General features: G+C 46.8%; 1 protein-coding gene across 1 annotated transcript in view; it reads right to left on the bottom strand.

Annotated features, from left to right (window-relative positions):
* Positions 1-12,153: 12,153 nt before the first annotated feature.
* The window catches only part of TANC1 (tetratricopeptide repeat, ankyrin repeat and coiled-coil containing 1), a 212,861-nt gene continuing 205,505 nt past the window's right edge, over positions 12,154-19,509 (bottom strand). Inside the window, 4 exon segments of the mRNA XM_048869537.2 lie at positions 12,154-14,948; positions 16,218-16,318; positions 17,116-17,262; positions 19,389-19,480. Coding sequence (XP_048725494.2) covers positions 13,514-14,948; positions 16,218-16,318; positions 17,116-17,262; positions 19,389-19,480 — 1,775 coding nt within the window. The 3' untranslated portion in view covers positions 12,154-13,513.

Here is a 19,509-nt window from a genome sequence, read left to right as displayed (position 1 = left end):
TTCGCTTCTACCTCAAATATGGTAATATCTACCTCCATATCCTCACTCCCATTTGTCATGCTACCATTATCCCTAAGATCCTCTTTAGTCTTATTAAAGACTGAGGCAAAGTATTTGTTTAGATATTGGGCCATGCCTAGATTATCCTTGACCTCCACTCCATCCTCAGTGTTTAGCGGTCCCACTTCTTCTTTCTTTGTTTTCTTATTTATATGACTATAAAACCTTTTACTATTGGTTTTAATTCCCTTTGCAAGGTCCAACTCTACTTGACTTTTAGCCTGTCTCACTTTATCCCTACATGTTCTGACCTCAATAAGGTAGCTTTCCTTGCTGATCCCTCCCTTCTTCCACTCCCTGTATGCTTTCTGCTTTTTCTTAATCACCTCTCAGAGATGCTTGCTCATCCAGCTTGGTCTACAACTCCTGCCTATGAATTTTTTCCCCTTTCTTGGGATGCAGGCTTCCGATAGCTTCTGCAGCTTTGATTTAAAATAATCCCAGGCCTCCTCTACCTTTAGATTTATAAATTCTTCTGTCCAATCCACTTCCCTAACTAATTTCCTTAATTTTTGAAAGTCAGCCCTTTTGAAATCAAAAACCCTAGTTGCAGATTTATTTTTGTTAATCCTTCCATTCAGTTTGAACTGAATTAGCTCATGATCACTTGAGCCAAGACTATCCCCTACAACCATTTCTTCTATGAGGTCCTCACTACTCACCAAAACTAAATCTAAAATGGCATCCCTCTAGTCGGTTCAGCAACTACTTGCTGAAGGAATCCATCAGCTATTGCATCTAGGAAAATCTGAGCCCTATTATTATTACTAGCACTCATCCTCCAGTCTGTATCTGGGAAGTTAAAGTCCCCCATGATCACACAGTTTCCATTAGTATTTACTTTATTAAAAACATTAAAAAGGGCTCCATCCATATCCAAATTAGATCCCGGCGGTCTATAGCACACCCCAAGCACTATCCCAGGGGAGGCTCTAATAGTTTTCTTCCCCAATGTAATTTTTGCCCAGATGGACTCAGTCATATCCATTTCACTGCTTCTTATTTCTTTACATTCTACCTCCTCATTGATATACAGTGCTACTCCACCACCTTTACCTTTATTTCGGTCTTTCCTAAACAGCACATACCCCTCAATACCTGTAGTCCAGTCTTGACTACTATTCCACCATGTTTCTGTTATCCCTATAATATCTGGTTTCACTTCCTGCACCAGTAGCTCTAGTTCCTCCATTTTGTTACCTAGGCTCCTCATATTAGTGTACAAACATCTTAATTTTTGCTGTTTGGCCTCACTCACATTCTGTACCCTATTAGGCACGGTCATTCTACAGCCAGTATAACCTGTTAGACTGGTATCTACACTGCCCTTCCTCCTACCCATGGCTGTATTCTTTCTTACTTCGTTTTCTTTCCTCTCAATGCTAAAATCCGGCGTGGAGATTACCTGGACATCTCCCAACCATCTCCCCCAAATTCCTAGTTTAAAGCTCTCTTAATCAGTTGTGCCAGCCTCCATCCTAGAAGTCTATTTCCTTCCCTACTGAGATGAAGTCCATTCCGAGAGAACTGTCCTCTGTCCATGAATGCCTCCCAGTGGCCATACATCCCAAAGCCCTCCTTATAGCACCACTGCCTAAGCCATCTGTTGATAGTCATAATCTTGTCACACCTTTGTTGCCCTTCTCTAGGAACAGGCAGAATCCCACTAAAGATTACCTGAGCCTCGATTTCCTTAAGCGTCTTTCCCCAGCCTAGCATAGTCTCCCTTAATACTTGCCAGCGAGAATCTAGCCGTATCATTTGTTCCCACATGAAGGATAATTAGGGGATTCTTTCCTGCTCCCTTTAGAATCCTTTTCAACCTCAGGTCTACATCCCATATCTTAGCACCTGGAAGACAGCACACCCTCCTATTCTCTGGATCAGCTCTAGTTACAGGCCTGTCTATTCTCAGTAAAGAGTCCCCAATCACATAGACCTGCCTTTTCCTAGTGATGGTGCTATTCTCCAGTCTATCCCCTGTTCCCTCTGACTGCAAGTTCTTTCCATTCCTATTCTCCCTTGTAATCCTCTTTAACCCATCCTGTATCCTCCTGGGGCTCATATTTGGTGTAATCTCCATTAACTCTTCCCCTTTTCCTATAGGACTAACCGCTCTTCTCTTCTTCCTTGCCCTTCCACCTTCAGTGACTACCTGCTGAGCCCCTTCTTCATTTTCCAACTCTGCAAACCTATTCTTGAGCTCTATTTCTCCTTCACTAGCCCATCTTTTCCTCTGCCTGGTTCTTTTAGTCACATGCTTCCACTGACCACTTTCCTCACCAGTCTCCCCTCAGAATTCCCCAGCCCTGATTCCACCTGCAAGTCTGAGCTTTTCCCTTCAGATACCTCATGTCTTTGCTCCATAATCTGCTCAAACCCCTTCCTAAACTCTACCAGACTTTCCACCTGCATCTCCAAACCTCGGATCTTTTCCTCCATCAGCTCTATCAGATGGCATTTCATACAGACAAAACTCTTACCAGGTGCCCCCTCCAGGATCATGTACATATCACAGCTTCCACATCCAGTCATCCTCATTGTGTCTTCCGCTACATGGGTCGTTCCCACTGCTGCCTCTGTATCTGTCATAGCCTTGCCACCTAAATCCTGTTAATCTGGGAAAAACAAACCACACCCAAAACACCACCACCCACAGCAAAAAAAAAAAACCCAAACAAGCACCACAAGACAAACTCCCCTTACAAACTCCCACTCAAACTCCCCTGTTTACAGCTCTGTTTGCTAGCTCCTGTGCGGCTGCAGCTGTCTGTGCTGCTCCTTAACCTTCCCAAGGCCCCCCCCACCCCCCCTTCCCTGTGCCCAGCTCCCAAGCCCCATCCCCAAATTTCCCTGTGCTCAGTTCATAGAATCATAGAATATCAGGGTTGGAAGGGACCTCAGGAGGTCATCTAGTTTTAATACCCCCCCCCCCCCCCCGTAGACAAGACATCCCCACCAACTCCTTCCCTGCACCCTCTTCTAACCGCCCCCCCCTTCGCCACTTGCATACAGCTCCCATTCTCTCCAGCAGTACTGGGTTTACAATTGCCCACACCCCCAGCCCTGACTCCAGCACCTCCACACATCCCCAGCCCCCCCATGCCCTGGCTCCTGCACCCCCCCATCCCCACCCTGAGCACCAAATGGGAGCTCCTGAACCCCCCCCCCCCCCACATTCCCACCAGTACCCATCATACCAAACAGGAGCTGCCCCAGGTAAGCACTGCACACCCCAACCTCCTGCCCCAGTCCTGAGCCCCCCTCCTGCATCCCAACTCCTGGCCAGACCTGCACCCTAACCCCTAGCCTGCTCCTGCACCCTAACACCCTCCCAGACCCTGCACTCCCCCGACTCCCTCCCTGACTCCTGCACCCCTCGCACCAAATTGGAGCGGCCCCAGGTAAGCACTCCACACTCCAACCTCCTGCCCCAACCCTGAGCCCCATCCCAAAGTCCTGGCCAGACCCCCACACCCCAAAGTTTTTTTACACTTTTTTTTTTATAAAGTGCTCTTAGCTAACTACTGTAAAGCGCTTTGGATAACAGTACAAACAATATTTGGAAAGATCATTAAATGGTCTGCTGAGACCCTCAGCGATTTCCAAGTGATCTGTGGAAAAATGTTAGACTATAAAAACAATCAAGGTACTTTATTACTCACTTTATTTTCATTTACTTGCTATTACTTATAGGAGGAGGATGAAGAAAAAAAGAATGAAAAACCGGGGAAGGGGGAAATAGTGTTCTTTTTCTTGGCTGGGTCCTAAGGAGGGGCCCCAAATATGAAGCTGACCACAGAGCCACACTAACTCTAAACCCACCACTGGGGCTGACCCACTCCCCAACAGCTCCCCATGCCGCAGTTAGGGGCTGATTCCCCCCTTCCCCGAGCTCTGCATGCTGCTGCCAGGACAGGGGCTGATCCATCCGTTGCCCCAGCTCCCTGCACTACTGCCAGGAGCTGGGGCTGACACCCTCCCCACATCACTGCTAGGGGCAGGGGCTGACCCCCCCAAGCCCTGCTGCCTGACACCTCATGTTGCTACCCACCACACCCACATTCCTTCATGCCCTGCGAGTGGGGCGCACTGGACATTTTTGGTAAACTGGGCATTGGATCTTGCCAACTCATCAGTTGGCAAGAGCAAACGGGATAAATGCCCGTTTTTGTCAAAAAAGTCAGGAGGGCCAGGACAGAGCTGAAAAAGGGAACTGTCCCAGCCAAACGGGGATGTAAAGGCATCCTATCTCCAGGCAAGTGGGGTCCTGAGGGAGTCTGTCCAGCAGGGGGACAGACCCTGACCTCATTAATGGCAACACTCCTGAGACACCGGAGTGATTCCCTGCCCTAGCACTGGACCTCCTGCGGATGGGCTGCCAGCTCAGCCTGGCAGACAGTCACCTTCCAGCAGGGCCGGTGAGTGTAGCCAAGGAGTGGGTCTCTGGAGGTGTGTGTGCGTGTGGGGGGGGGTGGGGGGCTGCTGGCCAGTGAGGGGTCTCTTGGGGGTTGGTGGGGGAGGTTTGTGTGTTGGGATCCTACTGGGATCCAGGAAGTAGGCGACCAGAAGCCCACCCACTGCTAAAGGGTCGTCCATTCCCACCTCCCCCCTAAGGGATTCACAGGACCTGGAAGCCAAGTGATTTCAGGGGACAACTAAAAAAATAACAGGAACAGGAGTGTGGTCAAAGGGTCAAACAAAGGGAATGCGACGGGGCCACCGAGTAGAGAACCCCAGACAGCGCCCACTGCTCCTCGAAGGTGGCAAGAGAGTGAGAGGACGCCGCTCAGAGGAACTCTGCCTGAATGTGTGAACAGATGGAGGATTGGAAATAGGCCCCACAGTCATAGGAGTCTCCATTGGCCAACCTCCTCTCCCGGGTTTTACACCTGGCCATTTTGGCCAGGAGGTCCCGTGGCTCTGTGGGCCCACGGATAGGGAGTGCATAGATAAGGAGGTGAGGGGGAAAGTGTAGCCAGAAACATAACAAAATACTTGTGAGGAGCCAGAATAGGGGCTGCAACCTGGCGCGCTCCAAGTAAACGTGCGCCAGGGTCTCCCTCGCAATGCAGAAGGGGCAGGTGTAAACTGCGCCAAATACACGCCCATGCTCACGGCCTCATAAAGGAGCCACCAACTGATATCCCTGGCAGGGCTTGGGACCAGGGGAGCGTATAGGCTGGCCCACGGGGGTTCCTCACCTTTTAACGGTGACAGGAGGTCCCACCACTTTGGGGCGGGGCAGGACGCAAGGGTGAGGAGCACGAGTGTGTATAGATGTTTGCCCGGTCTGGAAACAAAGTGGCTGCAAGTTGTGCAGCTGGCTCACAGTGAAGGGGGGTGGGGGGGGAGTGTGCGCGCGCACAGTAGGGCAGAGGCTGGGGGTGTCTGAGTGGGGTGCTGTAGTGGGATGTAGGGAAGTGTATTGGGCAGTAGGCGGGTGTGCAAGCCCCTGTGCATTTGTGGTGGAGGGTCGGGGTGCGTGTGTGTGTGGGGGGGGCTGCTAGGCATATCAGTTCTGGGGGCTGCTGGGCAAAGGGAGTCGGGGGCTGTGTGGCAGGGCATGGGCCCACCCCCAAGGGAAAGGGCATGCTGGCAGGGGCCGGTTTGTATACAGTGCCCTTGCACTGGGCAGGATGGAGAGGGGCCAAGCCTACCGTGCCCCTGGCTGGCCTCTTGCTGAGGGGAATTACCTCCCGACACCATGCTCCTTTGCCCCCACAAATCTGGCCCGGCTCTCCAGCCACCAATTCCACCGCAGCCCTGCATGCTATCCGCCCCCCCCGCGCTGTTTCCCTCACTGCCTTGCACTTTTCCACCCAACCGGGAACTTCTTGCCCCCACGCCGGAGCGGGCCCTGGACCCGCGGCACTGCTCTGACGCCAACACACTGCACGCAAAAGTTGGGGGAGGGTCATGGTGTGGGCGGGGTTTTATACACCATGAACCGGGGGGGGAGGAGGGGAGGCAGAAGCCGAGTGCGCTGGTGCCGCCCCTGCAAACCAGAGCGGCTGGCGCCAGGCCGCGGCCGCCCCCCGAGGCTCGCGGAGAGGTTGCGCCTTGGGCAGCTGCCGTGCCACCGCGACAGGGCAGACACAGCGCCCCCCCCCCCCCCCCCCCGTACCCCTCTTTGGGCCCCTGACCTATGGTACCGTACACTGGGCGCCCCCCGCCGCACGGGCTGCCGGGAGCCCGGTGCCGCCACCGCATCGCTGAGCAGCAGCCAGGCGCCAAGCAGGGACCTGGGCCCAGCAGCTTGGGGTGGGCGAGGGCGAGACAGCGCAACCGGGTCTTTGCCCCAGCCGCCGCCTCGGCTACGGGACGCGGTGCCCCTCCCAGCGGGGTGGCTCCCGTCACACCTGCGGTGCCGCGTCGCTAGGGCCCCTGTTTCCCCCCCGGCGGCAGCGCTGCTGGGCGAGGCGTGGGCGGGAAACGCTGCCCTGGAGCGCCTCGCCGCTGCGCCTGTCCGGCGCCCCCGGGCTCTGAGGAAAACGGGCAGTTTACGTTGGGGACGCCGCTGGGGGCCCGGCCTGTGCGGGGCGGCGCCGCTGGCCGGTTACTGCGGGGAAAGGGGGTGTCCGTAACCCGGCGCGTTTCTGGCCCGGTGGCAGGTGTGTGTGGGCGGGCCCAGGGGCTGGGGAGCGGCACGCACGGTGTGGTCCTGGCTTTCGCTTGCAGCCAGTCTTCGGTAACTGCAGTGGTGCGAGGCTCTCCCCCTTTTCCTTCCCGCGCACCCCCGCCCCGCGATACGTTCTCCGTGGGGGAAGGAAAGGGGAGGGCGGTCATGAGGCGTTACCCCCGCAGCGTTACCTGCCGCAGTGGGGATTCAGCCACTGGGCCCCAGCCAGAGCTTCTGCCCTGCGGGGCGTGTCCTTGATTATTCTATCCCACGGTGCCCTGTAGCTCTGGCCCCCTGAAACCATAGCGTGGCTCCCTGGACCTCTGCTTGAGAACCACTGCACTGGAGCCCGGGCACGTACCCCATGACAGCCCCCGCCCTTTGAAGCAATTGAAATCAAATCCTTGCAGCTGTGGCTTTAAGACCCAGACTGACCCCAGCCCCTGTGCTTCACAAACAGTGACTTTTGAATTTCCTACACCCTGCCACGGTCTCTCATGCTCTGGCCTCACCTTGAGCAAGAGGCATAGGCTTGCACACAGCTGCTTCAGGGCACATATAGTCTGCTGGTTATCAAATTAAAAAGGGGAGGAAGGAAAGTTGTTTGGTACTTGAGAAAAGTGCCCTCCTATTCCACCACGTGTCTCTCTCACCCACTCCAGTATAACTGTACTACAATGCTTCCTAGCCTTCTCCCTGGGTGTTTTTTCAGGTCATTGTCCAGTTAGTTATGCACCAGGAGTATTCTCTGCCGGATGGTGGGACACAAGGGGCCCAGAGAGGGAGTTGACCTAATTTCCATAGTGGAAGGCTACCACTGTGATGTTGCTGGATCTAGGGCATAGTCTAGTCCCATATTGCCTCTTCATATTTTTTTAATGGACCTTCAAAAAATTCCACCCATTTTTCAGATACAGTATGTCAGCCTATGCATGGAAGTAATGCTGTTCTACTATATGTAAATGACACAACAAAGCAACCAACATGTAGCACTCAAACATCAGACCCTACCAAACTTACAGTTGCCTCATAAGCTTCTCTACCCCCTTCCCCCACACATGCACCGTAAACTGTGAGCCTGATTAAAAAAAAAAAACCTGCCTGCCCTCTACTGTAAATTAGGAGTGTAATTTCATTGCAATTAATTATTTAAATGGCTATGAATTAGAGGAGAATCAGTGCCCTCCACACTCATGCTTCAATGTGCAACCCCATAACCTTTCAAACTAAGGATGTAAGTAGGTTTAAAAATAGTAACTGTGTAATCTATTAAAATGTTATCAAATGGTTAACCTTTACAGAGTTCACAAAGGCAGGGAACTCAGGGTTCTGCAGCACCCCCATTTTACATGGGGAGGCGCTGAGGGCTCTGCGCCGGGGCCAGTAGCCTGGATTGCCGACACAGGGCAGCAGCAGAGCCCTGGGCCTAGGCCAGCAACAGAGTCTTGGGCATGGGTTAAACTTTTACATCCCTATTTGAAACCACTCGCCCTTTAGGAGTACACATGTCAAATGCATAGGGGACTGAAGGTCTCAATAGGTCAGTACGTGCTCCCACTTTTTCTTTTTGATCTGCAGTTGGGTTAAATACCACCACCCCCTTTTTTTTTTAAATACATAGTTAATTCTAGTGATGGAGAGATAATGTATTATTAAAATAAAAATCTTTTGCTTAGTTTGGCAAAAGTAGGGTAGTTCTACTCCACCCCTATAGTGAACCCTGCAGAGAAAATGGGTTTAAGAAGTGTATTTTTTGCCGCTATACATTTCCTTCTGAGAGGTTGCTGCATCTTTCTACTGCCTAAAATGTTATTCTGCTAAAATTTGTATGGGATGTAGATACTTCCTTCAAAGAAAGTCTCCTTATGCAGGAGGCACTGTTGAACAAGACACTAGAGAAGGGCTCTGGGAAAATGACATACTTAGCTTGTGTAACAGTGCTGCCAAATGTACCTCAGTCCACATCTGCTCCCTTTTTGCAAATAAAGAGGGTGGCTCCCAATCAATTGGCTCAGCATAGTCTCAGTCAGACCCATTGGCAGCCCTCCAAGAATAGTCATCTGGGCTCCCTAAGGATTTATTCTTTGTTATTTTTTCACATCCCAGGGTTTTTGAGGGATTACTCTCAACCCTCACCTGCTTTTCCACTACATCTTCAGCAAGAGCAAGAGATGAAGAACAAGATACCCGTAACGTCATAGGAAGTCTTCTCCTAAAATGGCTCCTGCAATATTGGCTAGACCCTTGTCACCCAGTTTCCCATGTTCAGCAATGTTTCCTGACCCTGCCAAAGCTAGAGAAGATGAACATTGGAAGTCTGTCTCTTCTCTATAAGAATGCATTATTGCCTCCTCTTCCCCTCTGAGTGACCCCAGTACCCCCTAGCTTCTGGCAGCAGGATGATGGCAGTATTACACATTTCTTTGGTATCTTTGTCAAGGAAAGTCTGAAAATTCTGACATCTTCAAGAAAAGGAAACAGCAACCCACCTTAACAATGGTTGTTGATCTGAGACAGCTGAGGAATGTCTGAGTGGCTCTGCTTTTGTAAATCTGATTAATAGAATCATAGAAGATTAGGGTTGGAAGAGACCTCAGGTGGTCATCTAGTCCAAACCCCTGCTCAAAGCAGGACCAAGCTCAACTAAATCATCCCAGCCAGGGCTTTGTCAAGCCGGGCCTTAAAAACCTTTAAGGATGGAGATTCCACCACCTCCCTAGGTAACCCATTCCAGTGCTTCACCACCCTCCTAGTGAAATAGTTTTTCCCAATATCCAACCTAGACCTACCCCACTGCAACTTGAGACCATTGCTCCTTGTTCTGTCATCTGCCACCACTGAGAACAGCCTAGCTCCATCCTCTTTGGAACCCCCCTTCAGGTAGTTGAAGACTGCTGTCATTTTTATCAGGTCTCAAAGGGTGGTTTGACTTATTTTATCAGCACCTGGCATCAGGTTCACTCGCTGGTTTTGGCTAACGGAAGTAAATTGAGTTCAGTCAAACCTTTGTTCTAGGAGGTAAATAATCCAGGCAGTTTGATGCTTGGGACTGAAAGACCTATTCTAATTTAGGGCTTGCCTACAAAGGAGATTTTTCAAGGATAATTATACCAGTATAACTACAGCGCTTTAAGTTAAACTATGCAATTATAACTCCCCTATACAAAGACTCTTCGGCTGTGTCTACACTGCCACTTTCAGCGCTAAAACTTTTGTCATTCAGAGGTGTGAAAGAACACCCCCCTCCGTGACAAAAGTTTTAGCGCTGAAAAGCGCCAGTATAGACAGCGCTTCACTGCTTGTTAGGGGTGTTTTTTTAAATCGCCAAGAGAGCTCTTCCCCAGCGATAAAGTGTCTACAGTGCCCACGTCACAGCGCTGCCACGGCCGTGCTGTAACATGGGTGGCATAGACACACCCTTACTCTGGATTAATAGTCGCCTTTTGCAGTTTAGCTTAAACTGCTTCTGAAACAACATAAGGGAAACTGGAAAAAGACACTTGTATCAAAATAGGAATGTCCACACACTGATTTTTACTGAGGCAGTTACAGCACGTTATATTCACCCCGATCTTATACACCATTATAACTTCTCTGTGTAGACAAGTCGGGGCGGGCAAACTTTTTGGCCTGAGGGCCACATCAGGTTCCCAAAATTGTATGGAGGGCCGGTTAGGGGAGACTGTGTCTCCCCAAACAGCCAGGCATGGCCCGGCCCAGCCCCCCGCCTCCTATCCAACACCCCCACTTCTCACCTCGACAGCTCCCCCGGGACTCCTACCCCATCCAACCCCCACTGTTCCCTGTCCCCTGACAGCCCCCCGGGACTCCTGCCCCATCCACCACTCCCTGACCACCCCTGGACCCCCCACCCCGACAGCCCCCTGCCGCCCCATCCAACCCCCCCCCCATTCCTGACTGCCCCCCTAGGACTCCTGCCCCATCCAACCGCCCTGTTCCCTGCACTCTGACTGCCCTGACCCCTATCCACACCCCTGACACAACCACACCCCCAAACTCCCCTGCTCTCTATCCAACCCCCCTGCCCCGTTACTGCGCTGCCTGGAGCATGGGTCAGGCCGCAGCTCTGCAACTGTGCTGCCCGGCCACCCAAAGCTTTGCACCAGCAGCGCGGCACGCTGAGGCAGCAGGGGAGGGGCCAGGGATGAGCCTCCCGGGCCAGGAGCTCAGGGGCCGGGCAGGAGGGGCCCGCGGGTCATACTTTGCTCACCTCTGAGACAAGTCCTCGAAACAAATAAAATTTGAGCGGTTTAACCAGATACTCCTACTCATTGTCCACGGTAATCTCCAGGGCCTAATATATTCTGGAAAATAAAGAGAAGTTCCTCTATCTAGAGCTAGGAACACTAAGCATGCCTTGAGAGCATCTTTTGATCTCTCTGACAGAGCAGCCAGTTCACTTGCTTCTGCCGTGACTCCAAGGAGGCATGCTTGGCTCTGCAACGGCAGCTAATCACCTGAGGATGAAGTCAGAGTTCTAGGCCTCCCGCTTGAGGACTGATATTTTCAGGCTAGACAGATGTGGTGCAGTAGAACCTCAGAGTTACAGACACTTCAGGAAAATGGAGGTTGTTCATAACTCTGCAATGTTTGTAACTCTGAACAAGCAGTTATGGGATGCTCCTCAGGGCGGACTGCTTGAAGTGGGGGCTCACAGCTCTGCAGTGGGGGTGGATACAGGCAGATGTTTCTAGTCCTCTGGCTGCAAGGGTGATGAGTGAGGCACACTGGGGCACTGCAGAGTCAGCTGGCGCGCAGTGCAGGCCCTTTAAAACTGAGCTGCTCCGCCAGAGCGCAGTGTGCAGGCAGGAGCTCCAGCTCCAGCAGCTTACACTCCAGGCCAGGTTTCAGTAGCAGTTCGGGAAGTTTCTTTCCCAACACTGAGTTTGAAAGCTTGTCCCGCTAGTGGGGAGGGAGAGGGGAAAACAGCATTCACCACCTCCTACATGTAAGTGGCTGGAGGTGGGTGCATGGAGGTGGGTGGCAACAGGCAGCCCAGATGTGCCTACCTTTAAGATGCAATACAGGCACAGTACAGTACAGAATTTGCTGGTTTTTTTGTTTGGGGGTTTGTCGTCTCCACTGCTGCCTGATAGCTTACTCCCCCATGGTGGCTGGTTGACCATCAGTCCTTAACTGGTGTTCATAGCTTTGAGTTTCTACTGTACTGGAGAAGCTGATGGCAATCGAGACAAGTCTTTCACCTTCAAAAGATCATTCTGCATATTCTCCAGTTCTCAGTCATCAGTATTTACCCTCAGAAGATACTGATGAAGCTATACAGACCTCAGAGGAAAAATACAGGGTGGGGAGAATCATATAATGCAGTTACTAAACAGACCTTTTTCTATAACTGTACTACATACACATCAATTTAATTTCTGTGCATCTGTTGGTGGTTTTATACCAGTACCACAATACACAAAATAAGAGTGCACCTCTCAACCCACTATATTAATAGTCTTTATTTCATAAGGAAAAATACAGTAGCAGTGCAAAAAGAACTATAGAAGAAGAGAACAAGACTTGTACAAATATCAAAGGAACAGTAAACAATAAATAAGCTAGGGTGTAATAATGCAAACTCCTAAGGAATTTGTAAAAATGTGTAAGGTTGTTTTACAATGTGCATACATACTGTACATGGGAATAAAAGTTGAAAATTCCAACTTGTACAAAACAAACCTTTATTACACAGAGGAATGTCATTACAACTATTCATTTTGAAAACATTCTTGCAAATATAGAACTTTTTTCCTCCCAAGCTCTGGAAAAAAAAATTTCAACCCCATCCTACAAAGCAAATGCACACCTACCCTTTTCCTCAAATTTTCATCTTAATAGTCTCAAAATAATACATCAGGCTTCCTATAAAATTTTTTCTATAAAGTATTTAATTCCTGTACCTCTTCTTTGTGAATGTACAATACATCATTCTGTATTAAGGTAGCACCTCAAAGATGTTTTAGGTAAACTATATAAAGTGCGGTTACTGGTATACTGTTAACATGCCATAATATAATATTCAGTGCAATAACCAGTATGGTTGAAGCTTTTTAAAAAAATGCATGCAAATCTGTTGCTGTAATTTACTGGATTTTACTTGGTTTCTTGCAGTAATTAAAAATATCATATTTACATGTCAAAACATAGCTGCTTAAAGTTTACTCATATACAAGTGACTTAAAGTTCCTAAATTTACATCATGCATCCCAATTAAATCCCTCTAGAAAACTAATGAAATACTATATCTTTTTTATAAGAAAACAGTCATTTACAGATCTGGATGTTACATACTGTGTATTTACCCTCATAACTTTGTTGGAATCAAGCATTACTAGAAGGAGGCATAGTTATAATTATTATGCAAGTGATGACTTTTAATACAATCAGAAGCCAAGATTAAAGCCCTATATAAGAGGAAAATGTTACAAGTCTTACAATAAGGATGGAATATAATGAAAAGTAAATTATTTTTCTTCTTTCAAAGTCCCAGTTTGGTGCATTCACAATCTTAGCTAACCATGTAAATGCATTTCTAGTTACATTTGACATTCCAGTTAATATTCTTGTTCCATGGTGGTATGAATAGCTTCTTAAGAAAGTGGTTGTATCCCATATTTCTATGAATAATACTGGCCAACACGGATAACTTACTCATAATTAGAAAAGTGGCCAGATAATCAATATGTTATGGAGAAACAATATTCTATGATGAAACAGCCCTATAGTAGTGATTAACGTAAGTAATCAATATGCTGTTATGTGCTAAGTTTTGCAACCAGTTTATTATTATATAAAATGATATATTCATACATTAGACTCTATGAATGATCGCTTTGGTTTTGCAGAAGTGACAGGACTTAGATGACCTTCCTTATTAACATGAAACTGCTGTTCAGATATAGCACCTGGATACAAATGAGGAACAGTTTTAGATGTCCTGGTATCTTGACAGTGGGCAGGCATTTGGCACTTGAGCTCCTCAAGTTCTTTATGCTGCATTCCATTTTGGATATTTTCTCCCAGGGCAATAGCAGGAGAGGAAGTTTTAGTCTGATTACTGTATCCACCTGTCTGTCTGGCAGAGAATTGCTCACAGTTTGAAGATTGAACAAACCCACCAAAAGCATCTGTTAGTAACCCTTCAGATGTCTGACAATGCCAAGTGCGATTGGTTTGATTACTCTGCTGCTGGAACCTTGCTGTCTTATCCATGATCCCCATAAATGGTGTATTCCGAGGTCTGTGTTCAGTCGTACCACTCTGAACTTGACTAACTTTATTTTCCTTGATTCGAACATCTGGCCCTAACCCTTTCACACTATCTGAAAAGCTGCTGCTTGAAGTTAAACTGTTGGTTGAGCTGGAAATGATCATGCTGCTAGATGGAGAGCCAGAAGAGATGACACTAGTTACAGAGCCTTGCTGCCTTGCTTCACTGCAATTCATTTGAATTCCTTGAATTGGAGATGCTTTCTCCCTGACTGAAAGTGCAAGGACAGTAAGCCTATCAGTGGTTTTGGCCTTGCTTGTGAAAGAGTGAGAAGAGACACTCTCACCATCCTGTAAATGGGGACACTGGTTGGATGCTAACTTTTCATGGTACAGTCCAGAGCTGAAACCTGTAGGAATGCTTCCAGATGCTGAAATGTTTGGCCCGTCTAAATGCTGACTTTTATTGGTTAGATTTCCAGGGTGTCGGGCTGGCATAGCATTTGGGGGAAGATGCTGAAAAGGAGACTGTGACTTTGCACTACACAGCGTAGCTCCAGTTCTTGATCCAGGCTGAATGGAGTTCAAATGCTGGTTAGTTTTCACAATCTGTGCTTGCTTTGTAGGTTGCATGATCAACCCTGGTTCTCTCAGATATTTACTCCCGTTTTTCTTCTGGGGGGACATGGGTCTGGCTTTCTGCTGAAGGCCTTCTTGAAGGGTTCTGCTGTAGGGAGAAGCTGTCTGGGAACGCTGCAGCCTCTGTGAAGATGGAAAGGGGTCATCATGGTGTGGAAATTCTTCTTTTCTCTCTTCAAGATTGAAATGATCATTCACTCCTTGGACAAGAACCTCCTCATTGTCAGACTCATTCTGCTGTGCTGGCTGTGGAGACTGCTGCTTTTGTTGCTGTGTTCTCTGAAACTGTTTGCACTCCTCTTCTACTCTAGCTAGGAGCCTTTTGATTTCTTGATTACTGGGGCACAATTTTATGGCTTCACGTAGGTCAGCAAGAGCTGTAAGAAACTGTCTGCGTGAAGGAAAAAATAAATAAAAGTAAACTATTGCAAAAGAACCCCTCACTCACCTTGTCCCTCTAAAAGAAAAAAAATTAATACAACTTTGGGCAATTAAACTTCCACCATTAGGTACTGGCTGTCATCTCTATTACCCATCAAGGCAGTCCTTTGATCTATTGTCTTTTATCAGTATCTGCTATTTGATGTGGTCGTGGTAGGAAATTAGGGAATCCTCAGAACCCCCCAGCGAGCCCCTGTGCATCCAGATCTCCCCCGCACCCAGATCCGCCGCCCACAACCAAATTGCCACTCACTGAATCCCCTCAACCCACACCCAGATACCCCCACACTGAGTCCCTCCACACTTGGATCCTGCCTTGCTGAGCCTTCCTGCCCACACCTGGCATGGAGGGGCAGGGCCCTGGGCTGTTTCTGGGGCAGTCCCAGTCCTTGTGTTGTGTCAGGTTTGGGTGCAGCCTCACTGTTGAGGCCATCTCCCGGGGGGGAAGAGGGAGAGGAAGAGAGACACACCTGCACAGTGATCTCCCACCTTTGTGCGGCCAGTGGCCTGTGCTCCCCAATGCCATGTTGGAGCTTCCACATTTATTTGACAAATAACATCTGCAGAATTTTAAAATATTGTGCACAGATTTTTAAAAAATTTTTGTGCAGAATGCCCCCAGGAGTACTACCAACAGCTGACACCTACTTCCCTGCCCTGCTCTTCCTTACATCTTGGACTGCTGCTCATTCAACAGCTTCTTGTCCTCTTACATTCTGTCACCTATTATAGTTCCAGGGTTTTACTGCTGACCCATCCAGTTAGCTAGTTTTGGTACCCTGCAAGGAATGCTGATGGATTACTGCTGGCTCAGTCCAGGGGGTGGGCTTGTCAACATCAAGCCAAACCCCACAGAGGGCTTTTGGTCTATGGAAAAGGCTAGGATAGAAGGGAATACAGCTTAATTTACAGTCATTTATAAAAAGGCAGATACCAAAACTGAACATTTACTCACTCTGACCATCATTATTTAAACAAATGTCATCAGGAATTCCAGAAACAACTGTGTTTAATATGCTGCCTACCTAGCACCTTTCACTTGCATTAAATTCACTTAACTCCGAACAAAATTAACAAACACAAATGGAAAAGAAGAAAAGGGAACAAAGAATTTGCAAGTATATCTAACTTAAAGCACCTTAAATTTACCTGAAAATTAGCTGTTTAAAAATGTTATAAAACAAAGATCTGTGTGTATAGACACAGTCACAGACAGTACCTGCTGTTTCTCTTGGCTCTTGCTCTAGCATAATAGGCTTCATAGGATTTGGGTTTCAGATCAAGTGCCTTGGTAGCAAACTCTTCTGCCATGCCAAAGTCCTAATTTAATAGCAATTATATTTTCAATGTATACAGTGACATAAATATTTTTTAAATGTTACATGCACGTTAGTTGCAGACACTACCAGAAACAATCTCGAGAGCTCCCATAGACTAGCCACTTCAGACAGCACTATTTAAATTGGCAAAAGGAAAGTTGGAGGGTTAAAAAAAGGGATCAGGATGGACCTTATTCTGCCATCCCTAAGGCTTGTCTACACAGGGAAGTTGTCCAGCATACCGATTCCAGAATAACTATTCTGTTATAGCCCCCCATGTCAACACTCTATTCCAGAATAAAAGCAGGGCAGTTATTCTGGAATAGCTATGCTGGTCAATTTTGCCCATGTAGTACTGAGTACTTTTTTACTTCATGAAGAGTCCCATTGGTTGTGGCAACATAGGGCACAAAATCAGTAGATGATGGCTGAAATAACTGTGGATAAAGAGTTTACTAATACTCGAGGTTGGGAAGGAAGGGGTCCCACCACTTACATGTGCAGTGACCCGTGACACTAGCAATCACTTCTAGAGTAACAGGTAATCTGCCCACCTGTATGGTTTTCCCCTCTCTCCTTGTCCCTCACTTCATGCTAGTACCACAGGGGTATTCTGTACATCCTCCCAATGGTAGCTTTTCCTGCCTCTCCTTTACCTCAGCAGGAAGAGCAAGAATCACAAGAGCATCATGGTGCAAGGACAGCATACTAGCCATTTATACATCTATGGGGTTTGAGCTTCATTGAGGTTTCCAGTATTCCAAGTATATGAGCAACAGATCAACAATAAGAACTTACATTTGTTTTTCTGCGACACCGTGACAGGTTTAAATACAGGGAAACTCTTAGTTCATTGAAAGCTTTCATTTCTTCTCCAAACCCTTCCCGAGGAAACTTCCTTAAGGCATACTGATATCGCTGAGCTGCTTCTTTCATCTTCCCTTTCTATAGGTTTAGAACACAAGAGCTTTAGAAGTTGGATTTGTAAATTCCTCAATAGTAATCATTCCTATTTGATGTTTGCTAAATAGATGCTCTTCAAATGGAGTCTATTTTTATAAATTTTGTATTTACAAATAAGTATATATTTTTTTCAAAACAGGGATAGTTACTCAAATATTTACATTTAAATTATGTACAACTGGTGCCAAAGCAGAGTTCTTCAGACATGTAAGGTCTTGTTGATAACACAACTTCTTGGTCTGGTATTTGATGTCGAACAGTTTTACAAAGGGCAATTGAACAATTGGCTTACAGTCTTAATAGCAAAACTCTAAAGGCCAGATGATGCCTTTAAGCCACACCTTTTATTAGGGGGGTGCCTACCTGTAAAATCTCAGGATAAACTCAGAGGAAGGACAGCCTATATCCAGAACAACATACAAATGTAGATTCCAACACCTCCCAAATTCATTTAGGAGCTGGAAGTGAAACGATGAAGATGTCTTGCTGCTGTGTGATTTGCTGGGGGGTGGAGGGAAGGAATTTCAGGGGGAGGGAAGCGGGGACATCTTGAATTGCCTAAGAGAGATTGAAAAGTGAAGCTAACCTTCTCCAGTGACTACCAAAAAATTTCAAAGTATTGGAAATTCTAAAAGAATCCAAAAGATATTCAGAGAACATCTATGTGGTTAGACAAATGTCTATGAGAAGATGCTACTAACACTTCTTACAGAAGCAGAATTTAGATAAGGGCTAGCAATGGTTTTAATTTATAAAACTGAAGTATTTTTCTTTTTAAAAAATATTTTATAGTTAATTTCTTGTTTTAATAAACCTTTGCTTTGTACTTTGGGTTAGACTAAATAATAAACTTGTTTTATAAGTTCTCTCATGGTGTGTCTGTTTATAAAAATAGGCCTACGTTTTCAAAAGAGACTAGTGATTGTGGGTACATCAATTTTTAGGCACCCAACTTGAGATACTTGATTGGGACCTGATTTTCAGAGACTGTACACTCAATTCTTTCTGAAAATCAAGCTCTTTTAAGATGCCTCAAGTTGGGTGCCTCAAAACCATCACTTTTGGTAATTTAGGCTATAAAGGAAAGCAATTAAAGGAGCAGGGAAGACTAATGTAATTGCCTTAAATATATGCTACTACAGCCTCATGAAGGCATCAGGGAGAGAACTCTTAGCCATGAACACTGTATACCAATGAAGCTTTGAATTTGAGTTCACTAGGCTTAGGCCATAGTGCACAAAAGACAACACAAATCAGTAAAACAAATACAAAAATTAAAAAACACAAGATCAGCCCTTCCCCTAGGATCAGTTACACCTTTAAAATAACAACCCCTGAAAATATATAAAAATAAAATGGGTTTGAAATACATTAATTTAGGTCATAAGGAGCCTCTCACATTTTTTTCTGGTTTTTGCAGATGCAGAGTAGCAATAAAGATAAAGGGGCAGACGTTTGCAGTCCTTCCAAGGAGTGACCCACTGGATTTCAAATCCCATGCCTAAAATGGCCTTTGAGTGATGCCCATGTAATACCCATGGAAGCTGTGTTACACAAACAAAATACAGAAAGAATGTCGCACAATTTAAGATATTTCCAATCCAGTTCTTGTGAAGCAATACCTCTCCAGAGAAAAGCATTTATCAAACATGCTACAGTTTGCTCAATTCATATTTAAACAAATGACATACAGAGAAGTATCTCAACAAAAGGATACACTCGATGCTTTATGTACCTTGTTCTTACCTAATTCAATAGGATCTCTTCACATTAGCTTCCTGCTATCTTAGGGAATAACTAAATATTACCAATATTTCAATGAACAACTTGATACATAGTAAAGGAAATCCAGGTCAAATCCTCTTATCCATTTTTTTCCAAGATCTGAGTGTTCCCAATCAATTTCTCTCTTACAGGGGAAGGATATTTACTCTCAAAGCTCCTTGGTTCCCATGCCCCACAACATGAGGGAAGGGGCTTGCATATAACTTATTAGCAATATTTTCTTAAAGACAAAGCAGCAGGTGTTTTAACAATCATTACCTACCTTTGAGTAATAGCACACTTACAACATTCACAGTTAGCAATGAAATTAAGAATCTACCTACTTTGTACATTATGTTTCCTTCTTCCATCAACTTCTGCAGTAGAATAATCAGAATATCAGGTTTAGAAGTGGCCATTGCCCACGCTGCATTTCCTGCAAGTTAAAATGTTATATATTTTTCA

Source organism: Caretta caretta, chromosome 11 (genome assembly GCF_965140235.1).
Source record: "Caretta caretta isolate rCarCar2 chromosome 11, rCarCar1.hap1, whole genome shotgun sequence".
Lineage (NCBI taxonomy): Eukaryota > Metazoa > Chordata > Testudines > Cheloniidae > Caretta > Caretta caretta.
The sequence above is the reverse complement of the archived record's forward strand: the minus strand, read 5'-3'. Positions and strand labels throughout refer to the sequence as shown.